General features: G+C 42.4%; 2 protein-coding genes across 8 annotated transcripts; one reads left to right on the forward strand and one right to left on the reverse strand.

Moving 5' to 3' along the window:
- Nucleotides 1-3,813: 3,813 nt before the first annotated feature.
- LOC127340518 (uncharacterized) lies at nt 3,814-7,459 on the reverse strand. The gene is made up of 3 exons (XM_051366262.2): nt 7,381-7,459; nt 5,424-5,606; nt 3,814-4,472 (listed from the first exon to the last, which is right to left on the reverse strand). Exons 1-3 carry the CDS (start codon nt 7,457-7,459, stop codon nt 3,814-3,816), a joined length of 921 nt encoding a protein of 306 aa, XP_051222222.1.
- Nucleotides 7,460-8,155: 696 nt separating this feature from the next.
- On the forward strand, nt 8,156-11,505 carry LOC127327883 (uncharacterized). 7 transcript variants are annotated; one of them, XR_007868823.2, is made up of 13 exons: nt 8,156-8,413; nt 8,682-8,750; nt 8,854-9,123; nt 9,218-9,316; nt 9,409-9,617; nt 9,708-9,778; nt 9,864-9,990; nt 10,078-10,229; nt 10,314-10,602; nt 10,677-10,822; nt 10,902-10,970; nt 11,066-11,141; nt 11,277-11,505. XR_007868823.2 is itself a non-coding variant. In XM_071825041.1 (7 exons), the coding sequence occupies exons 1-6, from the start codon at nt 8,290-8,292 to the stop codon at nt 11,097-11,099; spliced, it is 546 nt and encodes a 181-aa protein (XP_071681142.1). In that variant the 5' UTR covers nt 8,158-8,289; the 3' UTR covers nt 11,100-11,141; nt 11,277-11,505. The 7 variants fall into 7 exon arrangements, 1 of the variants encoding a protein (XP_071681142.1); XR_007868821.2 differs by having other exon boundaries at nt 8,157-8,413; nt 8,912-9,123; nt 9,697-9,778; XR_011750804.1 differs by having other exon boundaries at nt 9,697-9,990.
- The last annotated feature ends 1,561 nt before the right edge of the window (nt 11,506-13,066 follow it).

Here is a 13,066-nt window from a genome sequence, read left to right on the forward strand (position 1 = left end):
TCATCTGCTTCCTGGTGGCGTAGTCCGTCGCAACGCCGGCGTATCCCGCCTCGTCCCGCCCCGATTCGTCGGCCTCCGCGCGGCGGCATCGCTCAGAGCCCTATACGCCATCGAGGCGTGGCGGCATTGTTATCCGCGATGCACCACACGGTTCTTCCTCGGTGCCAATAAAAAGGGTGGTGGTGGTGAAGAAGGAGGAGGCACACTTTTTTCAGGATGAATGGAGTACCTCGGGCGCCGCAGGGTACCGCTTGTCCCACCGGTTCTCCCGCCACCACCGCCATAGCCAAAGGAGAAATAGTGGAGCTGGAGATGCAGGCGCTGAACCGCATCATTGACGACCTAGAGGACGAGCCGGAGCAGCATTTTTTGTTACACCGGTCGACCAACAAGGACGTGCCAGCGGCGATGCAATGGTGGGCGGTGTGGTGGTTGGCGATCGACATCAACAATGCCATCGACCTCGGCGCGCTTGCACCGGAACCGATAGTAGAAATGGAGGACGTCAACGAGTTCAGCAGCGACTACGACTTCATCTCTTCTCGGACGATGATGATGGTGACGGCGCCGAGAGCCTATACTTCAGTGTGTTCGACCGCTGCCATTAGATTAGGTTTTACCTTTGTTTTTTGTTAAATTTTTCCAACTTTGTACAAATTCTAATGAAATCCACCGAGTTTTAAATTTGAGATTATTTTAGTTATCTATTGGGAGCGCCGGGTTCGGGTCGCTGGTGTATGCATCCTCTTCCCAAATTGAGTAGCAGGTGTTGACGCCCCCATAGCGTGCTACCGGCGCAACTGCCGATACCTATTTGAGGGGCTCCGGTGATGATGCTCTTATCTCCCTTCATTGGAAAAAAGTACTCCCTACATCCTCAAATAAGTGCAGCTTAGAACATGTCTTAAGTTAAACTTTATTAACTTGAACTAACTCTCTAGAAAAATGTAGCCATATTTATAACACCAAGATAATACCGTTAGATTCATATTGACTTGTGATTTAATAATATAGTAATTTGTTGTTAAATATGTTACTATTTTAGTGTAAAAAATTAATCAAATTTCAAAATATTTGACTTTTAAAAAAAGTGTACCCTTCTTCGCGGACGGAGGCTCTGGAATCCATAAAAAGTAACAAAGTGACTCATCGCTACTCCAAAATACGGCGACAAACTACTAGTCTGACCAAAGCTCGCCACTGTGTTACATAAAACATTTGCCATGAATTTCCAAAAGAATATACATAAATACGACCTCCTTTTGTTTAAAGTACGAATAACTCATAAGAACGCATCCTACAACTTGAACGTCTGCGACCACTCACTGTTGTTGTGTAGAAATGATAGATTTTCCTGACCGGCTGATGACTACTTTTTTTAAGAACACGCAAAAGAGCCACTTGCAAACAATTGGAATGGCAACACCACCCACCCAAAGCTACCTAAAATCTAGCGCGCTGTCGTTACAGAGTTGCATGTTTTAGGAGTAGTTCGCATGTGGTAACGATTTTGCCCGGTTTTTGCGGGGTTTCCATTATTTAACTGCCATGAGTGGGTGTGTCCATGTTGTTTGGGTCTTCCGTTAGGCTTGGCTCTTGGTGAATGTGGGTGGGTGGTGTTTGGGTGGCTTGGCTCTATTGGTGTAGGGTTTTGCCTAATTTTCTCCTAAAAATTAGGCATTTTCTTCTTAATTAATAGATGAGGCAAAGTTTTGCCTCCGTTTCAAAAACAAATTTCCTGAGTCGCGTATATCTAAATTTTTTAATTGATCAACATAATATAAATTGTACATTATAAAAATTATATCATTATAAAGTAGAAATCTAAAGATTCTAATAATATATATTTTATAATATATTTTATATTACATTGGTCAAATTTATAATCTAAAGATATGCACCAACCTTATAATTCCTAACAAAAGAAAGGAAAAGAGTACTCCTTAAGACAACCTATAATATAAAATATATACTATTAGAATGGTCATACAGTGTAATTTATATTTTGTGTATTTGATATTATGAATGTTAATATTTTTCTTTATATTCTTACAAATTTTGACTTTGACTAAACTTAGAACACGAATTAAATAAAAGCGGAGGGAGTACACTAAATATCGCTAGCAAGATATTTGTTCTAGCATGTATATTTTTGATACATGAATCTTGGTATGTAGAGATATAAATTTAAAACATGCAAATGCGCGTAAACTAATATATGTACTCCATAATTCAGTTCAATTATTCTTTTTTGAAGACAATGTCTTTTAACTAAATAAAAGATGCCAATAATTACGGTATAAAATTCGCAGATAGCGATGCATATCGTTCAACCGTACACTTCGTAATAACTTCTAATGAATAACATTTTAATAAATGTTACCGATATAACTATGGGTAACAATACAAATTATTTAATATATTGATCTTTTGGTTATGATTTAATAATTGTGTATAAAAATATATAAGTTTGGTATAAATAAAGTTTATTTGCCTCGCATGGCCAAACTCAAACGAATTGTGTATAAATAAAGTTTATTGACCTAAGGCTTGAGAGACTGCAGCAGTGGGGCGTCTAAGGCGTACACCTCCGTCGGGCCGTCCAAAATTAAGTGTAGCTAGGCTCCCTTGGGCCATATATGGAGGGGCATAGTAGCTGCGCCGGGCCAAATTATGCCACTGTTGGACAGGCCTAGTCTACGTCGGCCAACAACGGGCCGGTAGGGGGGTTCTCCTTGCTCGCCGGGTAGCGCATCCTTCCAGTCGCCGTTGGAACGTCAAGTTAGATTTTTCTATAAAAAATAAAGATAACAGAAATCATCAACAAATATCAGAGGATAAACCGACAAACTTTCAATTGGCAAATCTCTAATGAAATAAATCAATCTTCTTTGCTAACATTTAAAAGAAAAAATCAATTTGCAAATTTGTAAGGAAAAAGGGGGCGTTGTCCCGTCTAATATAGGAGAGCATCATAGGCATGGCCCAGGTCTACAATGGTTTGTGCAAAACCTCATAGGGACATGGCAACAAGCCATAACTAAATTCTAAGTTAATTTTGAGGGAGTCGGGAGAGCGTGGGACGAGCCTGCGGAGAGTATATAAGAGGAGTCGTTGTGCAGCAGGGATCCGCAGCTCCTCCTGTTCGGCTAAATACTCCGGTACAAACAGGTAATGCTGAGCGGAAAAAAAGATGTCACTTGCTAAATCTGGTCTAACTTTAGATGAGGCTTTAAGGAAAAAAAAATGGAGACAATCTATGAATAGTGAGTATGTTGCGAAACTCGGCACTTATTTCAGGTCTCGGACTTACTCTAAACATTATTTATGTTGTAGAGACCAAATGTAATTGATACCTTCTTTATATTAGTAATATATTCCTTTTATCAGGAAATAAGAGTAGTACGGCATCCGACTATGTTACCGTGTGTGGTGTGCCACCAGCGGTCCCACTAGCCAGTACGTTGACTCGACTAAATTGGGCCACCAGTGCATTTTACAAAAATTTCAGGACCAACCGGTGGTATTTTGCGATGCATTCAAATTTTGGTGGTTTTCGGAAACCCTGGCCGAAATGTGGTGTTTCTTTTGCAATTCACTCCGTTTTGCATGAAGCGCCTCAAGAGGAAGATTCAAAACCGTACATATTCAAGATAAATTACTACATCATTTATTATAGAATTGAAAAACAAGACGTTTCAAATGTAGGCACCACGTACCAGAGGTGATATTGCTTTTGCATTACTCCGCTGCTAAACACATGTCACACGACCATGCCCGATTATCGTACGTCGGCCCTCACGCCAGAACTAGCTAGGAAAAGATTTTCATACCCTGTTGTAGGTGTTGGGACAAGTCGATGTCCACCAACAAGGAGGAGGGATATGCCTCTTGCATGTGCATCTCCCTCGTGTCCAAGTCTAGGACAGCGAGCCGGCCTTTAGGACGCAGCAACATATCATCACCGTGATATACCCGAAACAGCACCACGCGGCTCCTCTCCCCAAAGCGCTCGAAAGCAATCCACATACAGTCCGGGGACATAGAGGGCAGCAGTGACCGTAGATTCTGCTCCACGTCGATCACCGCCTCCTTCACCCAACCATCCTCGACTTGCAGCCACGCCGATATCACGAAACGTTCGGCGGTGAGCAGCCGCAGCCTACCGTCCGTCGACGTCCCTAGGATCCTTTGGCTGCTTTTTACGCCGCTGGTGGGTGGGAGCTTCACTGAGCCCAGCCACTCTCTGCGGATGTCGTAGGTGAGGATCTTGTTGACATCCTGGAGTAGCCAGTGGACGGTGTTTCCGCCGAGGACGACGGCATCACGGCGGTCTTCGAGCTTCCCGAACGGGAGGCGGCGGTGGCCAGTAGAGGTCGCACGGTCCCAGCGGGTGCTCGACGATCTGAAGGTATGCACTGTAATACTGCATCCACCGTTGCGGTTATAGAGGTCAACCTTGGCGGCCAACACTAGGAAGGAGCAGTCGAAATTACAGGATTGCCACCGCTTAAGTAATAACGGTTCGTCATGTCCGTCCAGTTTTACTTCGTTTGACAGTTTCGTTCCTCACCCCGTATTGGGCCTGGCCGGTACTATAATGGGCCGACTCAATTGATCCGAGAGTTCAACTAAGCCGCACAATTTCATTGGTCGGAGAGCTCGAGTCCAACTTAGTCGCACAACTCCACAAAGCAACCCGACAAAAAAAAAATGGACGTTGCTACATAGTGCCCTAGCACCGGTTAGTCTTATAGAGTGCCCCACCTAATAATAGAAATAAACTAGTCTAACATTCCCCACCTTCTAAAAATAGAAAGTCTACTCCCATACGTTTCTTCTTTCCGCCTGGAATGTCCGCTCCAAGTGAAACACGAGATGTGCAAAATCAGCGACTTCTCATTTCGTGCCTCCGTTCCAAGTTCACGACGAGAGAAAAAAATACAAGATCGATCCTGCAAAATAAATACTTCTATTGCGCTTCGAGACTTCAAGTTCACAAAAGTTATATGGTTGCAAATCAGTGGATGTAGAAAAAAGAAACAAAATACATCTAACACTGCCATCATTCGGGATGTAAAAAAAACCTGGGGTGAACCTATTATTCTTACATCCAAAATAGGGACGAATCAGATCTTGGATGTATAAAAGGAAGAAAAAATACATCCACCACTGGCATCATTTGGGATGTAAAAAAATCGAAAAATAGATACAGCTTCAAAGAAAAAAAATACAACCAGAACAATGGGGATCATGCTTTTATTACATCCTTGGATGTTTTTAGATGTAGAACTAAGGAGCCTGGGAGGAGCGGAAATTAACGGGAAGGGGAGTGGTGGCAGGGACCAGCGACGCGCTGGACCATGGGAGAGAGGGCCCAGCGGCTCGCTCTTCCCGACGGCGCCAGGTGAGAAGGGGATCACCGGCGCGCCCGACGGCGAGGCGAAGGCTCCCTTCACGACGGGCGACGGCGCTGGCGGAGGTGGCAACCGGCGGCGACGCGCCCGAGGAGGTGGTGGCTGGCGGCGGCGCGCTCGCGGGGGTGGCGACCGGCGGCGACGCGATTGCGGAGGTGGTAATCGGCGGCGGCGCGCTCGTGAAGAACTCTATGTACGAAAGAAGAAAAAAGCTCTCGTGGAAGAGATAAGCTCGCTCCGCTCGCTCGTGGTGTGGTGGGCCCCAACGCGCTGTCTTCCCTCACGTGGATCGGCAAGAGTAAAAGGGGGCACCACCGTGCCCTGGCACCTAAGGGCATACCCAATGCACTGCCCTAGAGGTGCTGCCTCATACCTTTAGCTAGGTTCGGATGGTCCAAAGTAGGTTCGGATGAGGAGGCAGCCTCCTCTTTAGGAAGTGGGATCTTAAGCCTTAAAAGCATGCTTTTTGGAGAGAGAAAGAGATACATAGTGTCATATTTGTGGGATCAATTCTCTCTTTTTTCTGACTAAAGTTGTAGCTTCCATTGGAGAGATAAAATTCACCATGTTGCTTCTGATAACTTTTTTACATAGAGAAGCTAGTTGTGTATGCCACCATTGCTCATGCCCTAATAGAATTTAGGAAAAAAAATACCAGATATTCAACGTATTCCTGTCGTCCCTTCTTTGCATCCGACGAACCAACGACAAAAGAACTGGGTATCACACGTGCGCACGACACCTCACCCCAGCCAGAGCCAAGAGAGGTCACAGGTTCGCCGAGTCCAGATAGAAAAGAAAACAAAGAGTCCTGGTTTTTAGCTGTTTTGCCTGCTGTAATATGCATCTTCTTCTCCATAAATAGACCCAGCTAACACCACATCGCCATGATCTAGATCCACGCGCTGGAGCCGAGCGATTCATGTAAGGGCATCATCGGCCACGCGCTCTTCATCGGCGACGCCTGCTATGAGTCCTTTCCTGCCGCGCTCCGGATCGCTGACCTAGGACTGCATGATCTGGTCTGCTTGGTCGACGACAGATAAATGTTACAAAACTATGTATCATTTTTCAAAATGTTACACACACGAAAACATGTTACATTCGAAAAAAAATTGTACCATTGACGGAAATTTTTGTACCGCTGACAAAAAAATGTTGGAGACAAATATTACATACACTGAAAAAAATTAATACACGCGAACTGTTTTTGTATCATGATCGGACGCGCGAGAATCACCTACTTAACTTGATCGGACGGCTTAGAAGGTGGCTCATGAATCCCCTTTTTACAGCCGGTTGTAGGCTAGCGTTGGCCTTGATCCTTTCTTGGATAAGAAAATACTTCAGATTTTCCTTCAAAAAAAATTACTTCAGGTTCATTGGTAATATTAGAGAGTTCATAAATTGTTTAGCAAGCTTTTAGTCCCTGGCGTTATGCATGTAACAAATTATGTGATTTGTGTATGGTTTCCAAAGTTTTCTTTGAAATACTAGAAAAAAATAATTCATTATATTATTTCTACCCGTTAGAAAGTACCAACTTGTTTGCAGTCTAAACATTTTTTTCCCGGTGCAACGCACGGGCATGTTTTCTAGTTTATACCTAATGATAAAGGAAATAAGCAGTCCGTTTCTTCTTGCCTCCAAAGTTCTGGAAAATTACTCACCAATGCTATCCTTAAGTGAAAATAACGTTTCGAGTCGAGAAAAAAAAATCCGCAGTTCAGTTTCAAGGCTGCTCTTCCTTCCTGTTCCGGATCTGCGGTCTGCCAAACAGTGTAGAACGGTACTGTCTCCACATAGCTTGGCGAAAATGGCACCATGGTCATTGTATGAATTTGATGTTGTTTAGGTTGGTTACTTAATTTGATCACAAAATTGGCGTTTGTTGTACCACACCAAGCTGTCTGGTGGATACACGTCAAAAAAAAATCTTCCTGGTGGATATCCGTTAGCATACCCTTTGAAGCAAAACGCAGTACCAGAAAACGAATGTACGATCGGTAGCCTACATCCCCTATGCAGTTGTGCTGTATCATCGCTCGCTCAGCGGTCAACAATTTGTGCAAAAGTTGCAAGTGACAATCTACACATGTGGGAACCCTATGCATTTTTGCTCTCTGACCGAAGTAAATTGCCACGGTGTTTGCCAGTCACATGGTGAATATATGAAAATTATGTTCATATAAGTGAAGGCAAGGACAATAATTTGTAAAATAATTTGCTCTGATAAAATTAAATTGCGGTGTTTGCCGGCAACATGGTGAAGATAAGAAAACTAAGTTTATATAATTTAATGCAAGGACAACAATTTGCAAAATAAATTTGCTGAAAAGCTAGATCCACTCTTTTATCATTTTAGTGTAGCCTAAATACAAAATATTTCACATTGTTTTTATTTTGGCATAGTTGGTGCATGTCTAATCTATAATCTATAATACCTAAATAGAGGCAACCCACTAAGTGAATTCTCTGAACATGCAAGCTGTCCACGTCACATAATCTCACGTTTTCCGTCCGTTTCAGTACACGTCAGGTCCGTTACAGCCACATCAGTTTGTTAGCTTCGTCTCCTACGGAGAACACGAAAACGCACACCCTGACCATTCACGTACACCCCATTCACGTACAGCCCACAAGCAGCCCAGTCCTTGTGTTACAAAACTGAAAGCAGCCCATTTCCATAAGCCCACAAGCAGCCCTGTACTTCATCTTATCCAATTGTTTGTCTTATCGACGGTACCTTCAGCGTCCGCATCAATTCCCCATCTAACACATCCATTGAATATTTCAGTTTCCTCTTCCCAATCAACCCCCTGATGGCACACATGCTTCATCTTCCCACGATCTCCGTTCGAATCGGAAACGGATGGACGAATGCGACGAGTTCCCGCACATCTTCCCTTTTAAATTTGTGCTCCACCCTCCCCCGTCTTCTCTATCATCACTCCCCACTGCAGACGGGGTTCTTCCAAAGAGCTCACATGCTGCTGGTGAGTAGCACCCTCCCGATCTCTCTATATTGCTGTTTCCTAAACTTTAGATCAACCATGTATTTCATCTGGGTTTCATCCCACGAGTACTGCTGGTAAACTGCATAGGCACATACAGGGTTCATCCAAATACTTTCATGTTACATACGCACCTAAAGAACATGTGACTTCTTCATCCCTTATTTCCTAATTTAGTTTTTTTTTCGTGCAAAGGCCTCCAGGTTTCACATCACTTAACTGTACTGTATTTCTACTTTTTAACGTGCAGGACGTCTTCCCCTCCGATCAGTGTGTTTTACCCCTTCGTCACTGCATACACATGCTCGCCGAAAGATAGGTACGTTATTCACAGATTTTACAATTTACAATTTGTGTTTCCTTAAACGAAATTCTTACATTTTAACGGTTGCCTGCTTACATTTGGGTGCATGATTTCATAGTGGTTCATTTAAGATGAGTAGCACCCTTCACCCCTCTAGATCATCTCGTGTCTGTTAGATTTGCCAACATGGATACAACAGAAAGTTCTTCCCGCATTATGGGTTCGAACTCTGCCCCCCTAGGCCACGAACGTCAAGCAGGAATGTCGCGTGGCCGTGGACGCCGACGCCGTCGGTCATCACCTAATCCTACTCCCCTACCAAACCCATATGTTGCTGACGAGAACCGTCGTAGGCGTATTCATCTAATGCATCAAAACAGAAACAAAGGTTTGTTTGGCATATTCTATTCCTTCAACTATGTAATTTTTAGGTACCATTTCTCTTGATTCATTTAACCATATCATACTTTTTATCGATAAAGCAACAACGTCCGTGGAGGAACATTCATCGTGCCAGCCGTTAAATGAAGAATCATCTGCATCAACATCACACACTCAAAATCCGATCTTTAAACATCGCCGTAAGCTCATACTTTGTTTAATGTCCGTGCCTAAAGAGTGCGTGTGCAATTAACATTTAAAGAAAATCATCCCTACCCGGCTAATCTTTCAGGGACAATCTTTGAACCCTTAAACCTTGGAGGCCCCAAACATTCATGCAAACACTGCGGCGCTCTGTTTTGGTACGAAGAGCGTCTACGCAGAGATAGAAATACACCAAATCCAATCTATAATTTGTGTTGTAAAGGAGGAAAGGTGTTCCTGCAGCCATCTGATCCTCCTCCTCAGCCCCTCATGGATTAACGCAAAAAAAGTTTACAGGTGACTGACCAGCCAATATTTCTTAACGCAAAAATTAACTTGATTTTTTAAACATCATAATAATCGCGCGTTATTACAGGAGCGGTACAGGTATCGTCAAGTTCTGCAACTCAGATTTATCTTAACCTCGATATACCTGAAGTCCAAAAGTATAGCAGCAGGTTCTCTCTCCCCCCACTGTTTACCTACAAATTTTCTATTCCACAAGACAACATATACTAATATTCGGTACTGATTTTTCACAAGTTATAAATGGAAATATCCAACTCTCCAGAAGCACGCCCCTCAAGTGAAAAAGTTATCTCCTCTTGAAGCAGCAGGAAAATTATACACCATTCATCCAATAACTTCTCAGCCAACTACATCATTTCAGGTCAATACTTTCTGATAATACTAAAAATTTTCCAACTCAACACTTTTGAGCATTTGATTAATGCTACAACCATTTATGTTTCGTTAGGGAGGAGCAACCTTCTGTACAATTGCCAAAGTCACATCAATAATACCATCAGTCAAGTGGTATTATAAAGCATGCAAGCATTGTGGCAAAGGCTACAACATGATGTCAGATAGTGCAACATGCACCTGCCAATTTCCAGTTCCGCTCCCAATGTACCATTTTATCTCCCTAAAAGCTAATCCTTTGAAAATTACAATTCTATTATACGTGCAAACAAATATTGTTTCATGCTTTAGGTACAAGCTTCCCCTTACGCTAACAGATAGCTCAGGAAGTTTGGATGCAATTGCTTTCTTCAAAGTGGCCAAAGACTTAGTTGAGCGTCTCGCCGAACAAGCTTGCATGAATATGAAGATAGATGCTGAAGAACATGTGGTTACCCTTGATAATTCCATTGGTAAATAAAGGTTATTCTATATAGGAATGAATGCTGAGATGGCTGGCAAGTACCCTATAAGTTATGTCCTCAAGAAAAGTTTTCCTCTGGCAAATACAGATTTCGTGCCTATGCTTACTGCTCCAGAGGTTTGCAACATATTCATATTAGTAATCAACTACAAATATCCTTATTACTAACTTGACATGTCAAACTTTTCCAGTCAGCACCTCATAACAATCAGTTGTCCCTTCAAACTTCATCTTCCACTATTCCAAGCCCAGGCGCGCAGAAACCAGATGCTTCCTATGTCAATACACCTCCAACTGATACAGAAACATCTGCCCACACAAAAGAAGATGAAAACAAGTACTTCTTCACAAACAAACCTGCTTATTGAAATCATGTTTTCAAATGTACTTTTTGATCAGTAGTCTACTTTAATTAGATCAATAGCAAAAAGATGCATTGATTTTACCGAAGATGATGGAGACAAATCAAAGAGGCAGAAGCAAGAGTATGTATCATTTCAACCAAACTTTGTTACATATTCTCACCAGTTACATGCTTTCTCTATCAAATATTTATAATTCTACATCTTCTCTTGAGAAGCAATGCAGACAATAACACTGTGGCAAACAACTAGGAGGAGCAACAGTCAAGCCAATCTGCATAAGGCATATCATAGGTACTGCTTAGAAACAGTATAGAACTTTATATATTTCAAACAAATTTAATATTTTATTCCAAGATAAGTGGTTTGCCAATGGTTCCTTACTTGCATCAAATATGATTCTTACCATTCTACTTACAATTCATGCAGAACATATACGAGTATGCGACCAGCAAATGAAGAAGCTTTTCATCCTACGACAACATAATATTTCCGGGACTGATAATAGCCAATACCGGTAGTGATCAACTTATGTCCTGCCTGAGAAACATCCACATACGAAACAACTGTTGCAAACTATATCTATGTCCTCGACTGCATCCACATGTACCTGCATGGATATTATTAATAAACCCAGCTTTCACCGCTTTGAAGTTTCCACTGATCAATTCTGTGTATATTGACCTCGCCTACATTTTTTCTTATGATTTCATATGTCTTGCCACCAGACCACCATATCTTTGCGCTGCTTAAGTGTCCTCCTTATTTACCCATTGTTATTGTACAAAAAAATAAATCACACACGCATAAACAAATTAAATCTTTAGCACTATTTGCCTGTTTCTATAAACTTTCAGCATTACCACCATTTGTGAGTTCCCGCACATTCATTACACAGTTAATTATGAATAACAACTGTCCTACGTTTTGTTATTCTTGATTACTCTAGAAGCACCTATATAACAGCACCCCAACCACGGTACCCCTACATATTAATCATATTTTCCTCCAGACTTTAGTCTATTGGCAACGCATGGACAATCTGAGAGAAGCCAACAGGTAAGGTCACTACATCAAATTTTCTTAGTCTTCTTGGCTTTGCACTTACCTTATTTAACACCAAACACAATATCCTGCAGGATTATAGCTGATGCAACAACAAAAAATCTACCGCCCTCATTTCATCATTCATCGAGACAAACTCACAAGAAGTACATGGAAGCTATTGAAAAATTGAAGAACACTGAAAAATAACCAACATGTATAACTTTCAAAAGCACCACAAGACTTCCCGAGGATCACCGATTTAAGGCTGCCGATTACATCATTGAGTACATGAAGCAAGGAACCCCGCATGTCCAGATTGTCATCAACGAATAAGGCACCCACCCCAACAAGTACAAATAAACTTTACCGCGTATCATCAAGTCCAAATAAACTTTACCGCTTATCATACTATTTATATTCAATGCATACTTCGTTAACATAAAATTGTAAAATATCAAATAAAATAAGTAACAACTATTTCCATTTTTACATCTCATATCTCATATGGAAGCATTTGTTTTGTTGCTACATTTATACCCGGAATTCTAAGGTTAGTTTTAAAACCAAATATTTTCCAAATATATTTCAAACATGTCCCGCAGCAACGCGCGGGGAATCATCTACTTATACTAATAACAAAGGAAATAAGTGTTTCATCGTCCATTTCTTCTTGCCCCCAAAGTTCTGGAAAATTGCCCACTAATACTACCCCTAACACTACTGACGACTCGGAGGCGGTGTTGTCCTTGGCGCCGAGCCTGGAAACTTGATGTAGTTCTTGTCCCATAGAATGACTCCACCCACTACTTCTCCGAGTGTCCTCTCCTCTTCAGGTCTAGGGATGTCAAGCTCCATATCATGAAACCCCGTTACGATTTCATCCACCACGACTTTAGCATAGCCAGCTTCAATCTCACGGCCATGCCAGCGTGCGTCAGGTGGACAAGGTAAAGCTTCTCCGACCGCCACCTTCATGGATATGTTCTTCATTCTCTAATGGAGCTCACAAGATATTGACTCCTTGATTCCATCCACGGGGTAGCCGGGACCGCCCTCTATCATCCGTCGTGCATCGTCAGCCGGGGCCTCCGAGTCAGCCACGCTGCTTTTCCGCTGAGATGGGCCGGCGGTAATATCGAGTGCAGGATCTTGCGGGAGCACTACTCCTCTAA

This window comes from Lolium perenne, chromosome 1 (assembly GCF_019359855.2).
Source record: "Lolium perenne isolate Kyuss_39 chromosome 1, Kyuss_2.0, whole genome shotgun sequence".
Lineage (NCBI taxonomy): Eukaryota > Viridiplantae > Streptophyta > Magnoliopsida > Poales > Poaceae > Lolium > Lolium perenne.